This window comes from Oppia nitens, unplaced genomic scaffold (assembly GCF_028296485.1).
Source record: "Oppia nitens isolate AA-2021 unplaced genomic scaffold, nextdenovo-longstitch-racon4-pilon3 scaffold2_pilon_pilon_pilon, whole genome shotgun sequence".
Classification (NCBI taxonomy): domain Eukaryota; kingdom Metazoa; phylum Arthropoda; class Arachnida; order Sarcoptiformes; family Oppiidae; genus Oppia; species Oppia nitens.
In genome coordinates, this window is record NW_026533210.1 from 6,533,100 (window position 1) to 6,553,626 (window position 20,527).

The following is a 20,527-nucleotide window of genomic DNA, read 5'->3' on the forward strand; positions in this document are numbered from 1 at the left end:
AATAAACTTTTTTACAATATATTTCATAGGTTTTAATTTTACAAATTTTTAAAACTTATTTTATTTTATTATTCATAACATTTTAGTAATTTTCACAATTTAGACAAAAATACAGGAATTTTACTTTTTAGTCAAAACATTTGCCGACCACTATTTTAGTGCTAATGTTTTATCCGATAGGCCATCGTTTTGCTGAATTTAAATTATAAATAAAATTAATTATATAAATATTATTTGTTATTGAAATTTTATTATAATAAGTTATTATTAATAACAAATCATATTTGTTAATATTTTTTCAAATAACTATTTATTAGCATTTTATTTGCTAAGCATTTGTATTATGTATTGATAAAATCATTAACAGTAAATTTATATATAATAATAATATATTATAAGTCTTTAAATTATATAATGATATGTGGCATCAAATATGACAATGAAGTGATGATTTTAAAAATAGTGATTTAAAATTTTAAAAATAATGAAAAAAACTAAGTACAGTAAAACCAAATATATTATGATATATAAACAAAAAATATAACAAAACAAATTGATAAATAATAAAAAAAAATCTTTATGAAATTAATTAATATTAATGATATAATAATAAGATTTTTATATTTACAACAAATAATATTTAATTGATTATATAGTTAACCATAAAATGTCAATTAAATTATATTACGTTAAATGATTTATATATATATATATATATATATTAATAATTCAGACATATTTATATTGTCTGGACGGGTGAGCATTGCGCGCAGTAAATGTATGAGTGGTGAATGCGTGCGATGCCGATCTGGCCAACTCATTGGGTACGGCAGTTGCGGGACCTATAGTCCCGCCGCCAACGCTGACCGACGATGACTGTTGCGATGATGAGGTTCTTCTTAGTTTTGGATGCGGTGTCGGCGATGAAGCGATTGACTGCGAAAACGGCGATATTGTCGATGAATTTGTAGTAACAGTAGAGCCGTTAGTCGATCCTAATGTTGTTTGGGTTCGGTATTGTGGCGGAGAAGCCGGTGATGTGAAAAACTGACGCCTGGCTTCTGTTAAATTTTGTTTGCTATTCACATTGTTATTATTATTAAGTGTATTATTGTTATTGTTATTATTATTATTACTGGTCACCACTTTTTGACCCGAAATGGTCACACAAGTGGCCGATTTGAATACTTTTGATTGTTTCGGCGAATTTTCGATAAGTAAATCCATATCCTGTTGTTCATCACCAGAACCGAACACTTCTGTGGCATAGGTTATCAATAGCTCAATCAGTCGACTTTGATGGACAGTGTCTACCAGTGATGATAGGGAAGCGTCGCCATCGCTATACAGATATAATTTCAATAAAAGTTTTTATAAAAATTAATTTAAATTGTTTTAGTAGATATGAATTTATAATTTTTTCACATAATGTTAAAAGCTTCAAAAAAAAGTTTATAATAATCAATGTATTCGATGAAAGAGGGAGTCAGTGATCGATATATTTATTGATAATAAATGAATTGATGAAAGTTTTTATTTGAATGAAACAAACAATTATTATTATTTTATACAAACCTAGTTCTGAGTAGTGTTGGCCCAAAAACAATACCCAAATTACTTGAGGGCATATTGTTTTCGTGACTCAGCTCAGAGACCCGTTTCAAGTGGTTCATCAAATAGGAGAGTGTATTGAAATAGACTTTTGACAGTCGACTGACCGCTTGTTTGAGTTCAGCCACGATCTCCTGTTCCTCTTCGTCGGAGGTCTCGTGCGTTTCCGACGACGGAAAAGATTTTGCAATGTGTATGAACTCGGGATACAAACGGTAGGTCATCAGTGGCTCCGGGAGCTAAACAATCGGCATAAGATATATACAAATTGATATATATATATATATATATATATATATATATATATTATTATTATTATTAGTTTATTTTAAATATATATCATATATTAAAATTATTTTTAAAAAAAGTTTAAAAATATGCAAACAAAACACTAATTTTACAATAAATACAATTTCTAAGATTATATAAATAATAATAATAATAATAATAACTAACAAAAAAGTTAGTTCCAAGGATATCATTTAAAATATAAAAATAAATAAATATATATATATTGTATATTTAATATATAAATAATATTTATTTATATCTATTGTGCCCAAAGTGTAGATTAATTATCAAATCGTTAGAAAACTAATTCCTGTATAGGCATTGATAATAAATAATTAAAATTTGTGTAACTAAAAAAAATATTGCTTAAAAACAAAATTTCAAAATTATATTTATAGCATTTAAACTAATAGTTTAAATGTATTTTTTGTCGCAGCGATTGTTTGTTAACTTTTGTTTGAAATTTAAAATTCAAAAAATAATAGATAAAAAACTTATTCTCACTATTAATATAATTAACAGAAATGTAATTTAGATTTATTAGCTGATAGTATTGATATTTTTTGAGAGAGTAAAACAAACAATGAATTTATAATCGATAGATAACTTTCTTGTAAACAGTAATAATAATTTTGTACAAAAAAAATAAATAAAATCTAATAATAATAATATTATTAAATAATGACTAAAATAAAATCGATTAAACTAATAATAATATAATAAAGACAATCGCATGTATAATCGATTTTTGCCATATTATTACTCTTTCAAAATTATTATTATAAATAATCACATAAAGATTTATTAAGTTTAAAATCAGAAACAAAACAAAAAAAAAAAAATAAACTAATAAAATAAAAGTCAACAAAACACACATCAATTTTCAGCTAAACTCATAAAACGAGGCTATTTTTAATGAGTTTTTTATTTTGATTAAATTAAAAAGTAAGTTTAAATTTCTCTAATAATAATAATAATAATAATAAAAACACTATTAATAATAAAAGTAAACTTTTGATGCACACAAATAAAAACTTATTAACATTTATTTTCTTATAGATTATATAATAATTAATACAAATATTAATAAGTTGACTAACACTTAATATATATTTCGATCGATCGATAATTGTCTCCTCTAAACATGTTTTCTCATAATTATTATTAATTTATAGAAACAAAAAATTTAGACTATATCATAGATAAATATAATTTATGTATAATTAATAATATAAAATACAACTAATCATTATATATATATATATATATGCCTTCAAAGTAAACCTTTAGAGCAACATTTCAATAGTCAATATAAATAGCATTAAAAATATATTATTAAACACCTAATTACTATCAGATAATTGTTTATCTATAAAAACATTTTCACTCATTAAAAAACATTGTATTATTGTATGGTATAAATAAAAATATAATGCCTTTATATGTATGACTTTAAGATATAATACATTTTAGAGAAATTATTTAGTTTTTTCAAAATAAATGCTAAATAAGATTATTTATAAATATCTGATCCCGAAATTGTTTTTTTAATGATAATAAAATCCTATTGTAATAAACTCTCGTTTAATGAATTCATTTTTATCTCTTAACTATTAAACAAAAAATTAATTTTACTTTAAAATGTTAATTAAGAGGACTTTTCTTTTTACACATTAATAAACACAACAAAAAACATGACAAACAACTTATTAAACTTTTAATACTATACTATAATACTGTAATAGTAAACGTGAATTGCATTTAATTGTAATAGATTTGTAATTTAATACCTAAATATTAATGTTGATTTGAGAGGAAGTCTCTTAAAATAATTACAATAAAAAAACGAAAATAAAAATATAATAAACTCATCCTAAAATCACAATAAAAATTGAATATATTATGAAAATATAATAATAATTTAATTTAATAAATTCAATTTAAAACTCTATATATAATTTCTATTTTAGTCACACTTATTTTAAAATAAGTTTTATTAGTTTAAATTATAATAATAATAAAGTTCACTATAACTAAAACCTAATTATTTTATTACAAAACCCATATAAGGTATACATTATTTTAGATATTTATTATATTTAAAATTACACAAAAAAGACATAAACACATACCTGTCTTAAGTATAGTTTGAGAACATTGGCGATGACATTGGGTGGTGTAGAGGACAGGTCAACCAGATTCTGGCCCGACTCGAAACTCTGGCACAGTTTTTCCACCCGTGACTTGACTCCCGACACACGATATATGCCTTTAATGGTTGATCCTCTCTCATCAATCTCTTCAATACATTTCTTAACAATAAGCGGTACTTCGCTATTATCGGACTGTGCACTGAGTGCTACACCAAATGTTGTCATACGACGGGGCAGTTTTACGTGACCGCACTGTATGGTCAATGTTTCCAAACATTTTTTATGACTACCGAGACCGCACTCTAGACACTCCAGACCTTGAAAGTAGACATATGAGTCGCACTCACGACAACGGGACGGTGTCTTGAGTTTGCGGAACTTATGGGTTTCGGCAGCTTTGCTCATTAGGGCCGATGACAGTAAAGCACCGGTCGATGATTTTGGACGATTATTGGACGGGAAGTAACCACTGTCTGCTATTGCATTGTTGTTGTTGTTGACAATTGGTATGTCATTAAAATGAAAATAATTAAAAATAGTTAACATTTTCGATGTTTTTAAAAAATAATATATATATATATTTTGTTATTTTTGGAAAAATAACATTTTTAGCATTGATTATCAATGAACTAATAAAAATAATAATAAACTATATATACAAAAAATACATAGGATTTGATACATGTTGTTATCTTTATGTTAATATTAGTTATTATAATAAGTTTTGTTGTGTGTTTCGGGTGTTTCCTAAACAATTCAGTGACTTTCACTTAACTTTTTTTGTAAGTCTCTTAAACTCATGCCTAACACGAGACAACACACAAGTATTTCACAGATAGAAACAAAAATAATTATTTGAATACAAAAATAAAAATTTGATTTTTTTCGGTCTATCTCTCTCTCTCTCTCTCTTAGACTTAAACTTTCTTAAACTTTGCCTTAAAAAAGTTTAAGACTCTTAAACTGTCATCACTTCCCTCTCAAGGCTTTACAAGAGTTAAATAAATGTTTGCTTTTTCTCTTCAAAAAAAACACTTTTTGTCATTTATTTTTTAAAAATCAATTGATTTTTTTCTTTTTTTCTTTCATGAATTAAAAGAGATTTCAAATCCAATATAGTTGTCAATGTTGTTAAAGAAAAAGTAATAATAATAATAATAATAATATAATTTAAAATATATATAAGAGAATAAGCGGTCTAAACAATATTACTATTCAAATACCGTACAATAAATAGCAATGAAAAATATTTTTAACAAAAAAAAACTTTCAATCACTGTTTAACAACATTATTAACATTAAATTTCATCGTTTTATTTTATGAATGACTTTCCCTATCTCTGAGGGAATGACTGAATAAAAGCATATTTTTTTGGTAAGACGTGAATATGAATAGCATTAATATTATTATTATTTTTTTTTATATTGTAGTAACTATTTTATTACAATTATATTTCAATTTGTATTTGAGTTTTTGATTGTCATTATCAATGCCATTGTTAGGGTAAAGCACAGGTAAAAGTCAAGTATAAAAAATTTATAATACTATAAATAACAAATATTAATAAAATACTTTTACAAAATAGTTTATCAAATCATAAACCAAATTTTTGACTAACAAAACGATAGACAAAAAAAAATATTACATAATTCTACATTAAAATTAATATATAACAAAATGACAAATACAGTAATATTAATATTATTAAACATTACACAACAAACAAATTTAATACACTGTTATAAATTTTGATATAATTTGCTATTTTATAGCCAACAACATATATAGTTTAATGCTATAATTAATTTTAGTTTTTTTTAATAAACTATCTTTGATTATAGGAAAACATTTAGCTATTATTTAATGAAATATATGTTCATAAGATGGGTACACATTAATAAATATCTCAACATTTTAGTCTACAATATTACATAACATAATAAAAATGTCAAAAAACAAGATTAGATACTTATATAATCCGGTAATTTATTGCTTCAATAATTACATGTTTAGTAATTGATTTTTGACGCTCATGCAATGTTTGCTATTTTAAACTTTCAAAAATAATTTTTTTTGTGGTAAAATGCATTAATATAGTCATAATAATCTTTACATTTGTATAATATAGTTAGTGTAGTGAAAGTCATTTAAATTTAAACATTATAGAAAATCAATTATTAACTTCTCTATGATTTATCATTAAAAATCTATTTATTATAAACAAATTGATTTATATGTAAAGTTTATACTTATTTGTTGTTAAACAACAAATTAAACTTTAATTTCAATTTATTTAAGTTTTTACTTTATTAATGCCATTTCCGTATGTCTGACATAATTAACACAAATCTTTATTGAGATTCAGTTAAAAGCTTCTTATAATAAATGAGTTTTAAGGGATAAGAAAACACTTAAAATAAGTATAATTTATAAAGTTTTTTGACAAATTAAAAGTGTAAAAAGTCTTAAATATCAGAAAATAAAGAAATAATTTACTGTTAAAGTCGTGGTCGGTCTCCAATTCATCGCCCGATGAGAACATACCGCCGCCAACGGACGGGCCGCGAGTGGGCGGACTATTGGCCGGTGAGGACGAGTTTGAATCAGATTCACTGGAATCGTGATCAGTGGTCACGTGTGGCTGAAACGTGAAAGCGGTTTGATTGGCCTGCGGTTCGGGCAATCGTTTGACAAAATCCATATGAGCCGATCCCATGTCATAATTGCGTACAGAGTCGACCAGATTTTGCAATTGAACAGGTAATGGTGCGGACACTACATGACATAACTGAAAGTAGGCACTGGTGGCCGTCTTCATAGTGCCCTCGCATACCGATAACAGCTCTCTGACTCTGACCAATAAATCTTTTTTAACTTTTTGCAACTGTGCGGCCCTATAGTTGGCCTCCTGGACACTGGTCTTATAAGCCAACTCGGCCTCTCGCGCCCGAACCGATGCGTCCTCTTCTGCCCGACGCTTTTTGTCCATTTTCTCTACCGACCACTCGGTGCCGGATTCACTGCTGCCAATTGACAAAAATAATTTTATTTATTTGTTAATTAAATTATTTTTAAAAAGTGTTATCCATGTGTTTGTTAAAACACTGACTTTGCATTAAATACATATATGTTTTGACATTTTGTATATTAATTCTATTTAATGTAACAAATATATAGCAAAACTGTTTATAAACTAATTTATGTGACTTTTATTTTAATCACATTTATTAAACATATTCAATGACATGACTTAATACTAATAATATTAATAATATAGTGATAAATAGTCTGTCATTATATATGACATCACAAACCTAGTCCTGAGTCCAGTCTTAGCCTTTTCGAGCTCCTGTTGTCGGGTGACATACAGTGCGCGTGCTTTGCGCAACGTGTTGACCGCTTCGTGCATACGCTTGAGCTCACGCGTCCACAACTCTTTGATCTGTTTGCGTGTCTTTTCGTGTTCAACGCGACGCGTGTTCATCGGCTCAACAAACTTATGGCCCAATAATAGAGAACACGTGGCCAGCGATGAGTTGCCGTTTTCGACGTCTTGATCGATGGCCGTCAAGTATATCGATTGAAAAGGAAGAAATGACTGCAAAAAAAACAATTAAAAATATTATAATTTCAAACTATTTACTAATCATTTAAGTAGTATTACCTCCTCTTTGATGATAGATTTCATTTGGTGGGCGTGTTTGATTAGATTGCGCGCGTGATCGGCCTCAATGTTCGTGCGTTTTTCAATATACGAAATAACATCTTTTGTATACTTTGACCAGACCTTTGCCCGATGTAAGGCCAGATCAATACCTTCGGGAAGCGCCAAAAATCGGTCGTCAATATCATTGGCCGACAGGACCGCTGATGGCGACGACGAGTCTGTTACTAGGTTTTCGGTCGACTTGAATGACGGTATTGTCGACACATCAATGTCTCCCATCAGGTATTCGGAAACTCTGGAAAATTGTTATTTACATTATTATTATTACGATATCTTTTAAATTCAAATAATTAATAGCATTCAATCATATAAATACTACTATTATTAATAGTATTTAAAGGGAACTAATTAATTATATTATGTTTTTTATTTTTCAATTAATCAAATAATTATTTTATTTTCTCTCTCTCTCTCTCTCTCTCTCTCTTTCTAACTTCAATGCAATATTAAAGCCTTGAACTATTGTTGAAAAATATATGTTTGATTTATGAATAAACACTCGATAGTACTGTAAAAGATATTTATCAAAATTTTTATTTGATTTTATTATTATTATTATTTTCAATCAATTATATGTCAAACATATTCTCATAGATTATACGCATGTTTTTGTTAACTACTGTTATATTAAATGATATACAATAATAGGATATAATACTTCAATTATTTTATACTAAAAATAACATTTACCATACATTTTTAAAAATTTTGATTAAACATTTCTTTATATGTTTATAATTTTAGAAAATATAATTAATATTGATATATTATCAGAAATATTAAATAAATTAAATATAAATAAATTTTGTTTTTCTTCAGACTCAACAAAAAAATAGTTTCAATTTTAAAATTAATTTAATTTTTCATATTTAGAACAACAGATTATGAAAATAAATTAAATCTAAATTAAATTTCTTAAATCTACACAAAAAAATGATAAATAGTTTTTTTAATAAAAAATATAATTAATTTTAAATCATTATATAAAACTTACTATCATTATTTATATTATTTATTATTTAAATTCACATAAACATATAGACATTATAAATATATTAAGTATAATTTTTATTAGTTAGCTTTAAGCTTAATTTCAATTTGGTTTTTATAAATAAATTTTTATGCAAATAAAACAAGATATACATTAATATTATTAATTTTAAAATATAGATAATACGAACAATTTGATTTTTATGATAATACAGTATGTTTTACTATGTATAACATATTTATTATGTAAATATATTGATGTAAAGATGTATAAATATACATAATTGTTATATAATTTTTAAGTAATCAAACAACTTTTGTTTATTTAAATTAAAAATAAAAAACAAACAAACAAATAATATAAACTATAGTACTAGTTTGTTATTTGAATTTTAAAGATAAACTAAAATTTTAATTTTAAATTTATTTCTATATATATTAATATATATTGCATATTAATTTCCTAAGTTTAGCAAAATAAAATATAATGAAACTATAAAATGAAATTTTATTATTATGTCTCTAAGCATCTCTCTCTCTCTCTCTCTTTCTCTCTGAGCCATAAAATTTGTTTTTTTAATGAGTCGTATAATTATATGAATTAATTACAGCTAATTAGTGATAATACAAATAGACATATTGTTTGAGTATTATTTTGTTTATCAGTTCTCTGCAGTATTTCAATCACAACTATAATGGACCACACATTACAATGATATTTAGGCTATTTATGTAAAGTGTATATACATTTTAAAAAAATAATCTAGTTAAATTTATCATAACTATTATTTATAATAATTAGATTTAAATTTAAATACAAAATTAATTATATTTAAATATGAGAATTAAAAAACAAAAGAGGAGACTGTTTACAATAATAATAATAAATTTTATTATAGAGTATTTATGGCATATTAGATAAGATACTTTTAATTTATTAAAATATCATATAATAATTAATTGGTTTTTATATAGCTTAAAGTTTAGATTTAAGTTATTTAAGAAAGTATAAAAGTAATTATTGTATAAATTTAAAATATTATTTATATACCGATTTGTTGTCCTGTAATAAATGTTGTCTGAATTTTTTATCCTGAACATTATATTATTATAATTATTATTAAGCACCATTTATTTATTAATTAACAAATTACACAGTAAGCATTAGTAATTATTAATATTATATTTTTATATTGTTTAATTACTTATACTTAATAATTTATTAGAAACAAATAAATCATAAATTGTATTTTAAATTTAAATTAAATATATTAATTGAATATCACTATAACCGAAGTTTAAGTACAGCATATATGTATGAGAAATTGTTTACTGTTTTAATCAAACAAAAAAAAGTTACAAAATTTATCATATAATTCCTATTAAAAATATTATAACTTGTTTTTATTGATTAGATTACATAAGTATTTGTAGATGTATTGCAAATATTATCATATCTTAATATGCCTATAGATTTAATAGTTAATCTCTAATGAAAAACTGCTGCCTTGAATTATGTATATAATATGATTTATATGAATTAAATTAATATTATTATTTTATTATTATTAAAGATTATTAAATTTATATTTCAATTCATAATGGTGTGATCAACCTTTAATTATTTATTTTTTTGATACTAACTGTATACTAATGATAAATAATTTGAATACACATAATCAAATAATAAATTATTATGAATTAAAAACTATTTAATTGTGAAAAATAATATTAAAACTAATATAAATATGTGGTTATAACTATTGATATTTTTTAAGAAAGAAAATAGTTTTTATTTTTATAGTTAGTATATAACTATTATATATTGATTTTTTTACAGTAATAATAATTTTTTATAAATAAAAAAATATTTAAAATAAATTAACTATATATAATTAAAAACAATATTTAAAATAAATTAAATATATATATAATAAAAACAATATTTAAATAATTACATTCAAACAAACGTCAGGTTATTTGTTTGCATAGTTTTACAGTAATCGAAAGAAATGTTTATTCAATAAAAGATAGTTTTTATTTTTATTTTCTTAATTTTTGTTTTAACTGTTTAATTTTATAAATAGTTAAAAAATTGCTTATTAAATAATGCTATTAATAGTTATCAATCATTAATTTATACAAATATAATAATAGTAATCAAAAATCACATGCAACGTAAAAAAATAAGATTTGTTTGTTTTTGTTTTGTTTTAGTATTATAATTGTTGAACAGTTTTTGATATTATTAATTAGTATGAAATACTTTATTAATAAAATAATACTATTTTAACAACAACATCAACAACAAAAGCAATTGCAATAAATAAGTTTATACAATGAAATTATGCTAAATTTATATTACAGGTAATATACATACATAAAACATTTGTAAATGTTTAATATTATTGTTTGTCATAAAATAGTAAATAATTACTGTTTATATATAAATATATATATATATTTATTGACTTATGTCTTTATACTTTATAATAATATAATTATTATAATTACAATGATTTAGTTTGAATTATTAGCAATTAATATTAAATTATTAATAAAAACAAATACTATAATTACCAACTTATGAATTTGTTAATTCACTTTTAGTTATAAAAATTATTATTATGTTTTTATTTAAATCTATACTATAACCCAATATTTCATTGCCAATTGATAATAATTTACAAGGATTTACTATTTTGACAGACACTTCAACTCATCAAAAGTATATTACAAATACATAAATATATAATCAGTAACTTTATTGGTTAAACTAAACAATTTTTTTGTTTAAAATTTTTTTATAGCTATCTCGGCGTCGCGTCGACAGGAAATTAATAATATATATATATATATATAAACCAATTGATTAGATATTATTATATGTTTTCATAATATTTAAATATACAGTATATTACCTATATTTTAAATATTAGATAATAATTATTATTTTGTGTTTACGTGCACATATAGTAAATATATTGATAAAATACTGTACATAATAATAATAAATATCTATAAAACATATGCAATTAACTAATTTACTAATTGATGTAATCCTGTTGTCACTTACAAATAGATGATCCCCTTATATATTATAATTGAGTGTTCAAAGTTTGAATGCACGTGAGAGGGCAATAGGATTTAGTTATAATATATTTTTTTGTACTCTAATAAATAAAAAAAAATAATATGTACTAGATAAATTTATTTTTTAAATTTCTATGTAATTGGTTAGCAAAAAAAAAGAGTCATAAATTTTGTTTTATTTATCTGATTTTATTTTTTTTCGTTTTCTGAAATAATATTTTTATTAGAAATTATGTTTTTTGTGTGTGTGTTATCAAAAAATTGTGTGAATTAGTTGTTAGTTTATGTGTATATATAAAAAAAAATAATGTCACACAACTATGTTTTTGTGTTAGTACTGTATTAAAAATATCTTTATATATATTTTTCTGATGATATTTCAAAAGATTTCTCATTTAATTAGCACTAATTTCTTCCTTGAATTTAATAAACAAAAAATAACAAAAAAATTTGTTCATTAATTAAGAGATAATACACTCGTTATTACTTAAAAGCTTACGTTATTTGTAATGAAGGTTTCCTTATAAATAAAAAAAAGTGATCATCTTTTTTAGATGATTTTAGTTGATATTTGATATAAATATAATTTTAGTGAATTTTAAATTATATTATTTTTGTTGTTGTTGTAAAAATAATATATTAATAGATTTAAATTATATTTTATAGTGATCTCACGTATCTTTATATATAAGATTATTACTTATAAAATAAACTTTATTTTAAATTTTAGAGAGAGAGAGAGAGAGAGAGTTATAAATTAATCTATTAACTGATATTTTCATAAATAAAACTATTATTACTTTTGTTACCAATAAAATTATGTTTGGGGCAAATCGTGATATATTAGCCCAACAAATATTATTAATATTTTTATAAACAAAAATAATTATGTTGGCGATAAGTTTAATAATTTATTTTGATAATAAACTTAACTAATAATATTTAATAAAATATTTTCATAGCACTTATTTATTTTAAATTTTAGTATCATATTTAATATAATTTTACTAATTTTTGTATTATTAATAGTGAGCTATAAAATAAACCGAAAATAAAATTAATAATAAATGAATTTAATATAAATTTAATTATATAATCATTTTATCGTTACTTTAATATTCTTTAAAACTAATGTTTATTTTATACGATTTCCCTAAAATGTGTTAAAATATTGATATAAATTATATGTAATAAAAACATATAATTTTTGTTTTATTGACCTCTAATTATATGTACTGAATTATCTATATATATAAATATAATTTATATATTTTTAAATTTTAAAATAATTATAACACTTTCCCACATATAAGGCAATAGCAATGCTCTAATGATTAATAAAAATATATTTATAGTATATATAAAAATATTCAAAAAAATTATATAACAATTTAATGAATGATTTTGATGTATTAGTTAACATATCGTAATAGAAAATCAAATTATAATTAAATATATTTATAGACCATTTACTATATTATCTAAAATAATTAACATATTAGACAGTAAATCTACACAAAAATAGTAGTAATAAAAATATTAATATAAAAACAAAAATTTATTATATCTATCTGCAGTATAACTATATCAGTTATTATACATAATATTAATTATATTATAAATATATTGGACATGCGATATAAATCATCTTAAAAGATAGTATATTACAAAAATTGCAAAATATGTTTCATATCGTTTAAAACATAAAAGAAATTCAAACAGATTTTTTTTCTTGCTATAAATAATTCAAATAAAAATAAAAATTTTAAATTTTTTTATAAGTGTTGCTTAATATTATAATAACCAGTGAACTCCTTTTTATCTGTAGTTATCTTTTAGATATTTATTATAAATATATATGAAAAAGTGGTCTATAAATATTTAAGACATTATTGTTTTAATGCACTCAAACACACATATAAATGTTACTTATAAATAACACTTCAATTTAAAATTATATTATTTGTATAAATATAAATATATTTATAAACACACACCAACTTATATATATATATATATTGTCATTACATATACATAGAAAATTGCTATCATTAGCTGCTTATATATATATACACTAAAAACACTAAAATATAATCTAAATTATGTATCGCTCACTATATGTTATACTGTATGTGACGCTTATTTTAACGTAAATTTTGACCTAAATTTTTTCAGTGATTTTTGTTGCTTTTTCGCCGCTTTAAGAAAACTGCTGAGAGATATCTTCAGACACATATATTTATACACAACACTTACATAAACTAAATATATTATGTATAAATATATATGATATAAGTAGTACAGTATTTTTAAATACAATACACAACATACCGTTCCCCTTATTATAATGGGATGGGAAATGAGTGATAGATATTCTTAAACGATAAATAACTCATCGGAAAGGGAGAGGCATTTTATGGGCACAATTAACTTTATTTTATTTTTTTATAATTTTTTTGAGTGAAACATTATATACAATACACCTTCAATTTGGGATAAATTTTCATATTTTCCTCATTTTGTTTTGTTTCTAAATTATAGATTACATGAGAAAGAAATGAATTTAAATATATATATACTGTATATATATATTTGTAATATATTTACTGTATTTTTAATAAAAACACTGAGGAAGAGATCGTATATAATAATAATAAAATTTTATTCTTACTTTTGTTTATATTAATAAAATATTGTGTATATTGAAAATAGAGAGTATTTAGTGAATAATATATTTAAGATAATCTATACATTGTATACAACATACTATTTAACATATTTTATAACATATATAAAATATATAAAATATTTTTTTTGTAAAATTGGTATTTAACTACATTTGTAAATTCTCTACAAAAAACTATTGATGAATTTATTAGATATTATATTTGTTATTATAAAATATAGTGTTTATTCAAAATATTTATTTCCCGAAATGTTTATTCCTAATATATATATATATATATATATATATACTAATAAATTAAATATTTAATATAACTTACTATTATATGTTATGCTATGTTGTATTTTTAAAATCAATTACTAAATTTAGAAACTTTGTTATAAATATATTTTTTAGTAAACTTTTTAATAGATTTATTAATGCATACAATCATTAAATAGCAATTTTTATTGTTTATAATAATCATTTACATTATCATTAATCATTAATTAAAATAAAATATTAACAATCTATTATAGCAAACAACAAATTCAATTAAGAGACCCATAAAAACTCAAGTGTTGAAAGAGATAATCATTGAAATTATAACAACAATAATGTTAACTCAGTATATGGGGTTAAATAAGTTAATAAACAGTACATTTGCATAGGAGTCTACTTTTATTTATTATTATTGTTATAATTATTTTTTACAACCATTATTATTGTAACTTAAATTGAATAACAGTTTGTTTGGTATTTAAATTAAATAGGAAATGAGTGTAAAAAAATATTTAAAAATATATTGAATTTTTTTCAAAAAAAGAAGATATTTTATGTTATGTCACTATAAGTATTATGAAAACATATGGTTTACTATTATAAATTGTATTTTATTTTATTTATTATGCCTAAAAATTGGCATAATATACACACCAGTGCTTCTTTATATGGGATGTCTCTTTTTATTGAGATAGAGAAAGACAGAGACATACATATATATACCGGAACTGTCTCATGAGTGCATTATAATAATAAGGGACGGGTAGATATATAACGAGGGTACCGATGCTTTTCAAAGTGTCATCTATATATTCAATGGCACTCATAGAGAAACAAAACTCGGATATTTAATCTAAATATATTTATATTTTTAAAAATTGTATAACAATTAATGTTATTCATAATTAAGTAAAAATTAGTGGGAAAAAATATAATTCACAAAAAATACAATTTTTATATAAAAAAAATATTTGGCATTTGATGATATATTATTTGTATATAATAATAATAAATGTTATGTCTAAACAACAAACGGGTTTTCACTAGAAATATAGTCTCATCTCTATTATTATTATTACTGTAAATATTGTAGTAATTTACTGATTGTTGACAAACCCAAAAAGTAATATACAGTACAGTTATAAATTAGGATAAGTATGTACTGTACACGGTTTATGATCTACCGAAGACTCGGGCCCTTTTTATGTATATTACATATGTTTTTTGTGTAACTATATCTCTATTAAATAATTATATAATTACATAAATGATGTCGCATTTTTTTAAACAACACATGACAATATGGTATCTTTTATAATTATCAAATGTAGCATAAAAAACATAAGTAACATAAATAAAAAAGTACCGAGTTTGTTCTGAAAATGTTTAGTGTACTATACAGTACAATGTTATAACTTATTAAGAGTGTATTATCAAAATAAACAATTAATAATAATAATCATATAAAATGTTTTTCAGATTTAAAAGATGTTGTGTTTGTTTGGAAATGTCAACGAAAAATACTTCCTATTTATACCGTCTTTCCTTAAAAGACACTTATAATTCACAACAATAATAATAATAATAACAAGAAATAGAAAAATAAAACCTAACTTTCCTTAACACTACATATTTCTAGAAATCTAATAATCATTAACTTTATATATATATACTTGAAAAATGTAAATATTTAACAATAATATATGGCAAATAATAAATAGAAAGTTATCAATAAAATAAATTTTTTAAAAAAAATTATACCATACCTTGTACTGAATGCCAGTGCCAATTGGTCGACGGCCTCAATAAACGGTTTGTTGTCCGCCGACCTGTCGTCGTAATTGAAGTTTTTCACGTGATGTATGAGATTCCCGGCGCTCATCAATAGGTCAGTCGACTGGAGTTTTGGATACTTTTCCAGTATTTGTCTCATGGCTTTCAAAACTTCGCCCAGTCTTTCGTGAGCCGCAACACGAAGTGTCTCTTTTTTGTCTATATTTTTTTTGAGGGTTTTTTTGGAAACAATGTTTTATTTAATAAATATTATTAAAATATCATAATTTTTTTAATAAACATTAATACAGTATGATATTAAACAATTATATTGAATTGAAAATTTATAACAACATATAAGCGCACAATTTTGATAAATAATATTTTTAAACTTAATATACAAGTTATTAACTTTCAAAAAATGGCATATTATTCAGTTATGAATTATTATTATTTTTGTGATTAAATACACACTTTATCGTCTAAATATTTATGGGGTATAAAAATATAATGTTTGTCTTATTTAATAATAAACTTAATAAATATATAGTTGCAATGTAATTTATATTTTATTATCAAATAAAATATTTATATTTATTATTAAATAAAGTAACAGTCAAAAATAAAATTTTCAACATTCATTGACACAACAATTATTGATAAAACACATTGAGTTATCTGTTATTTATTATATTGAAAAGCTCTTTCAACCCTAAAAACAGTTGTTTTTATAAATTAATAACTAACACACTGTGTGTCTGTTTGTTTGAAAACTAATTGTCTGAAAATATAGGGATAGAAAGTGAATGAAACTATATGTTGTTATTTTAAAAAACAAGTTTTCAATCTCTCTCTCTCTCTCGTCTTATATTTTTGTTGTTGAATTTATTATTTATTTTATGTATTATTTCTATGTAGTGAATGTGATGTTGAGACACACACACACAGGTAGACTGATGTTGGACTACCTGTTCAATAAAGTCGGAGGCAATGTTTTTCCGTGAAATGATTAAAAATTATCAATAAATCTCTGTAATGTTTTTCTCAGTTATAATTTTTTCGCATATAATTACTGTACTGTATATACAGTATATTATTTTATATGCCTTCACTTCAAAACAGAAATATCCAATTCATAGAAAAGACTTTAAAAAATTTAAATATTAAAAAGAAAATTCATTTCAATCATTATCTTTCAATCCTTTTTGTACTTCAACTTAAAGTGAGATTTTGTTTTAATATTTTTATTTTTTTTGAAATACCAGTATTTTATGACTTTATGATTATCAGTCATATAATGTAAATATAAATTCAATATAAAACTGTATTTATTATAACTGATAAATATAAGATTGTCTACTGATTTATTTTAAGGAAAATAACATTATTTAATAAAATATTTGAATTTATATGAATTCATTAAAAATGACTTAAATTCATTGACTTCTCTCTCTCTCTCTCTCTCTCTCTCTCTCTCTCTCTTTCATGTCGGCAATAAAATTTTATAAAAATACATTTTTTACTTTTTTTAATGATTATAAAATAAATTTGTTTTAATTAATACTTTTTATCATTTTTATTAATATGTATTTTGAGGCAATGTATACATTATAAATTTATTGAAAATACAGGTATATACACATTATAAAGTATATATTATAATATATACATTTACAGGTATATAAATTTGTGTGTATGTAGTTAGCTAATTAAGATGTCAATATGATATGATTGTTAAATATTATTAAACTGTTATAAAAATCAGTTTATTTGATATTTATATGCAATAAATATATATATATATAAACATTTTTCTTCAAAAATATATTTCGTGTGTTTCGACAATAAATACATATTTTTATAATTTTATAATAAATTAATTATATTATATTACTATTTGACGCAAAAATTGCATTCAAAATTAGGGTAACTTGTGAAACATAATTAATCATATTTTCATATACAGTATATTTATAGTGTATATAATGTACTGTATATTTATACTACACAAAACAGTTTATAGAAATATAATTTATATGTATATATATATATAATATTAAAATTTAAGTCACATATTAATATTTTTGAAAAATTTCGTTTTACAAATATGACATAATATGGAGATAAAAAATGATAATAATTGTCATGGATAATTTTGAATAATTACATTTTAATATTGGTCTGATTTAATTAATCTAAAATTCATTAAATGTAAATTTAATTAATTGACAAACAAATATACTTAAAATTTTTAAGTATATATTAATTATTACAATTTACTAATGAATTAAATATATATTAATTATATATATACATACTATATGTATAAATTTTGTTTATATAAATTAATTAATTTTGAGACATCTTATCTTAAAAATGATTTAAATTACTACCATTTTAAATAAATTAGCATTTTTATCAACAACAACAAAAAGATAAAGTAAAAAATATTTTTTTAATAAATAAATTTTACTAAATATATATATAAATTTTAAAAAACATATTAACATAAAAACTATTTGATAAAAAAGTAATTCAAACCTCTTTCTTGGTTTACATTGAAAACGCGTTTGATTTTAGCTAATGATTCTCTCAATTGTTTGACACAATCGGTGAGTGCACTGATGTCCTCACGGGTTGATAGTTCGGAATCAGCCGACGAGGACGCGGACGATATGGACACCTCAGACATGGCTATGGGAATGGAAGCCATTTCCCCAAAAATTCTGGGTCACACAACCATACTAGCTATCATGATAGACATATATAATGTATATTTATATATATCATATAATATATATTATATTATATAAAAGTATTTATAAAAACAAGTGATAAACAAAAAGCCAAAAATAAATCCGATATTTAGTTTAAAACAGTCAGTCAGTCGTCGTCGGTGTAGTCGTTAGTTAGCTATAATGCAAAAAGAGTTTTTGCAAATATATTATTATATATATAATACAAAACAGAATTTACAGTGAATTTTCAATTGCTTTTACACACTCTTTATTAACACAAATCTCTAAACACTTTATTATTATTATTATAACTTCAACGGTATATGTCATACATTTGCGTGAATCACGTGACTATCAATGCTCAGCCAATTGTGTCGCCCATGTATTCGTGCGATTAAATTTACTACTACTACTACTACTACTACTACTACTACTACTACTACTACTGTACTGTAATTTCATAATCAAATCAAATTTATAAATTTAGATATACAGTACAGTTACTATATTACAGAATATATATATATATATATAATTAAATAATTATTGCATCAAATGTATAAGTTTAATATTGAGAGAGAGAGAGAGAGAGAGAGAGAGAGAGAGAGAGAGAGAGAGATATTTAAATTTTTCAAAAATGCTTTTTATAAATAGTTATATAAAATAATTGTGTATAAATCTATTGTTTGTTTGTTTTTTTATTTCTATGAATGTACAATATATTGTGTGTTATATAATATATAATTAATGTGTGCAAACAATTTTTTTATTAATAACATTAAATGACATAATTAGAAGAGCATATGCGCGCAAAAAGTTATTATTATTAGTATTATTAGTAACAGAAAACTTTACACTGTTTTTAACACTTTTTTGTCATATAATCAATTATGTTTAGATATAATTATATTTAAAAAAAAAAGTTTTTTGATAATAAATATAAGTATACTTTTTAAACAAAATTTCAATAGAGAACATGTGATTACATACACACATATATACAGAGAAAGAGAGAGAGAGAGAGAGAGAATTTAATCTAGTGCAAACATAATTTTTTTTATAAATTATGTTTTATTTTTTTTTAAATATTTATAACATTATAAATTATAACTATATTGTATAATATTTTTTTTTTAAATAACAAATTTTTCCAAAATATTACAATTACATGTATTACATTTAAAAAAAATTACTAGACTATCT

At 22.3% G+C, this 20,527-nt stretch overlaps 1 protein-coding gene across 1 annotated transcript; it reads right to left on the reverse strand.

Annotated features, from left to right (window-relative positions):
• Positions 1-729: 729 nt before the first annotated feature.
• Positions 730-19,346, reverse strand: LOC128955919 (rho GTPase-activating protein 45-like). Its single transcript, XM_054301598.1, has 8 exons — positions 19,128-19,346; positions 16,580-16,805; positions 7,721-8,018; positions 7,371-7,654; positions 6,553-7,079; positions 4,035-4,531; positions 1,576-1,850; positions 730-1,342 (listed from the first exon to the last, which is right to left on the reverse strand). The coding sequence occupies exons 1-8, from the start codon at positions 19,297-19,299 to the stop codon at positions 730-732; spliced, it is 2,892 nt and encodes a 963-aa protein (XP_054157573.1). The 5' UTR covers positions 19,300-19,346.
• Between the last annotated feature and the right edge of the window lie 1,181 nt (positions 19,347-20,527).

What these genes read in the sequence shown, in the direction of transcription:
- LOC128955919 (XM_054301598.1), bottom strand. Translation starts at nt 19,299, where the DNA reads ATGGCTTCCATTCCCATAGCCATGTCTGAGGTGTCCATATCGTCCGCG. An exon ending in CAATGTAAACCAAGAAAGAG is followed by an intron (nt 16,806 to 19,127) that starts GTTTGAATTACT and finishes AAAAAAATATAG; the next exon opens with ACAAAAAAGAGACACTTCGT. An exon ending in GACCGACCACGACTTTAACA is followed by an intron (nt 4,532 to 6,552) that starts GTAAATTATTTC and finishes ACAATGCAATAG; the next exon opens with CAGACAGTGGTTACTTCCCG.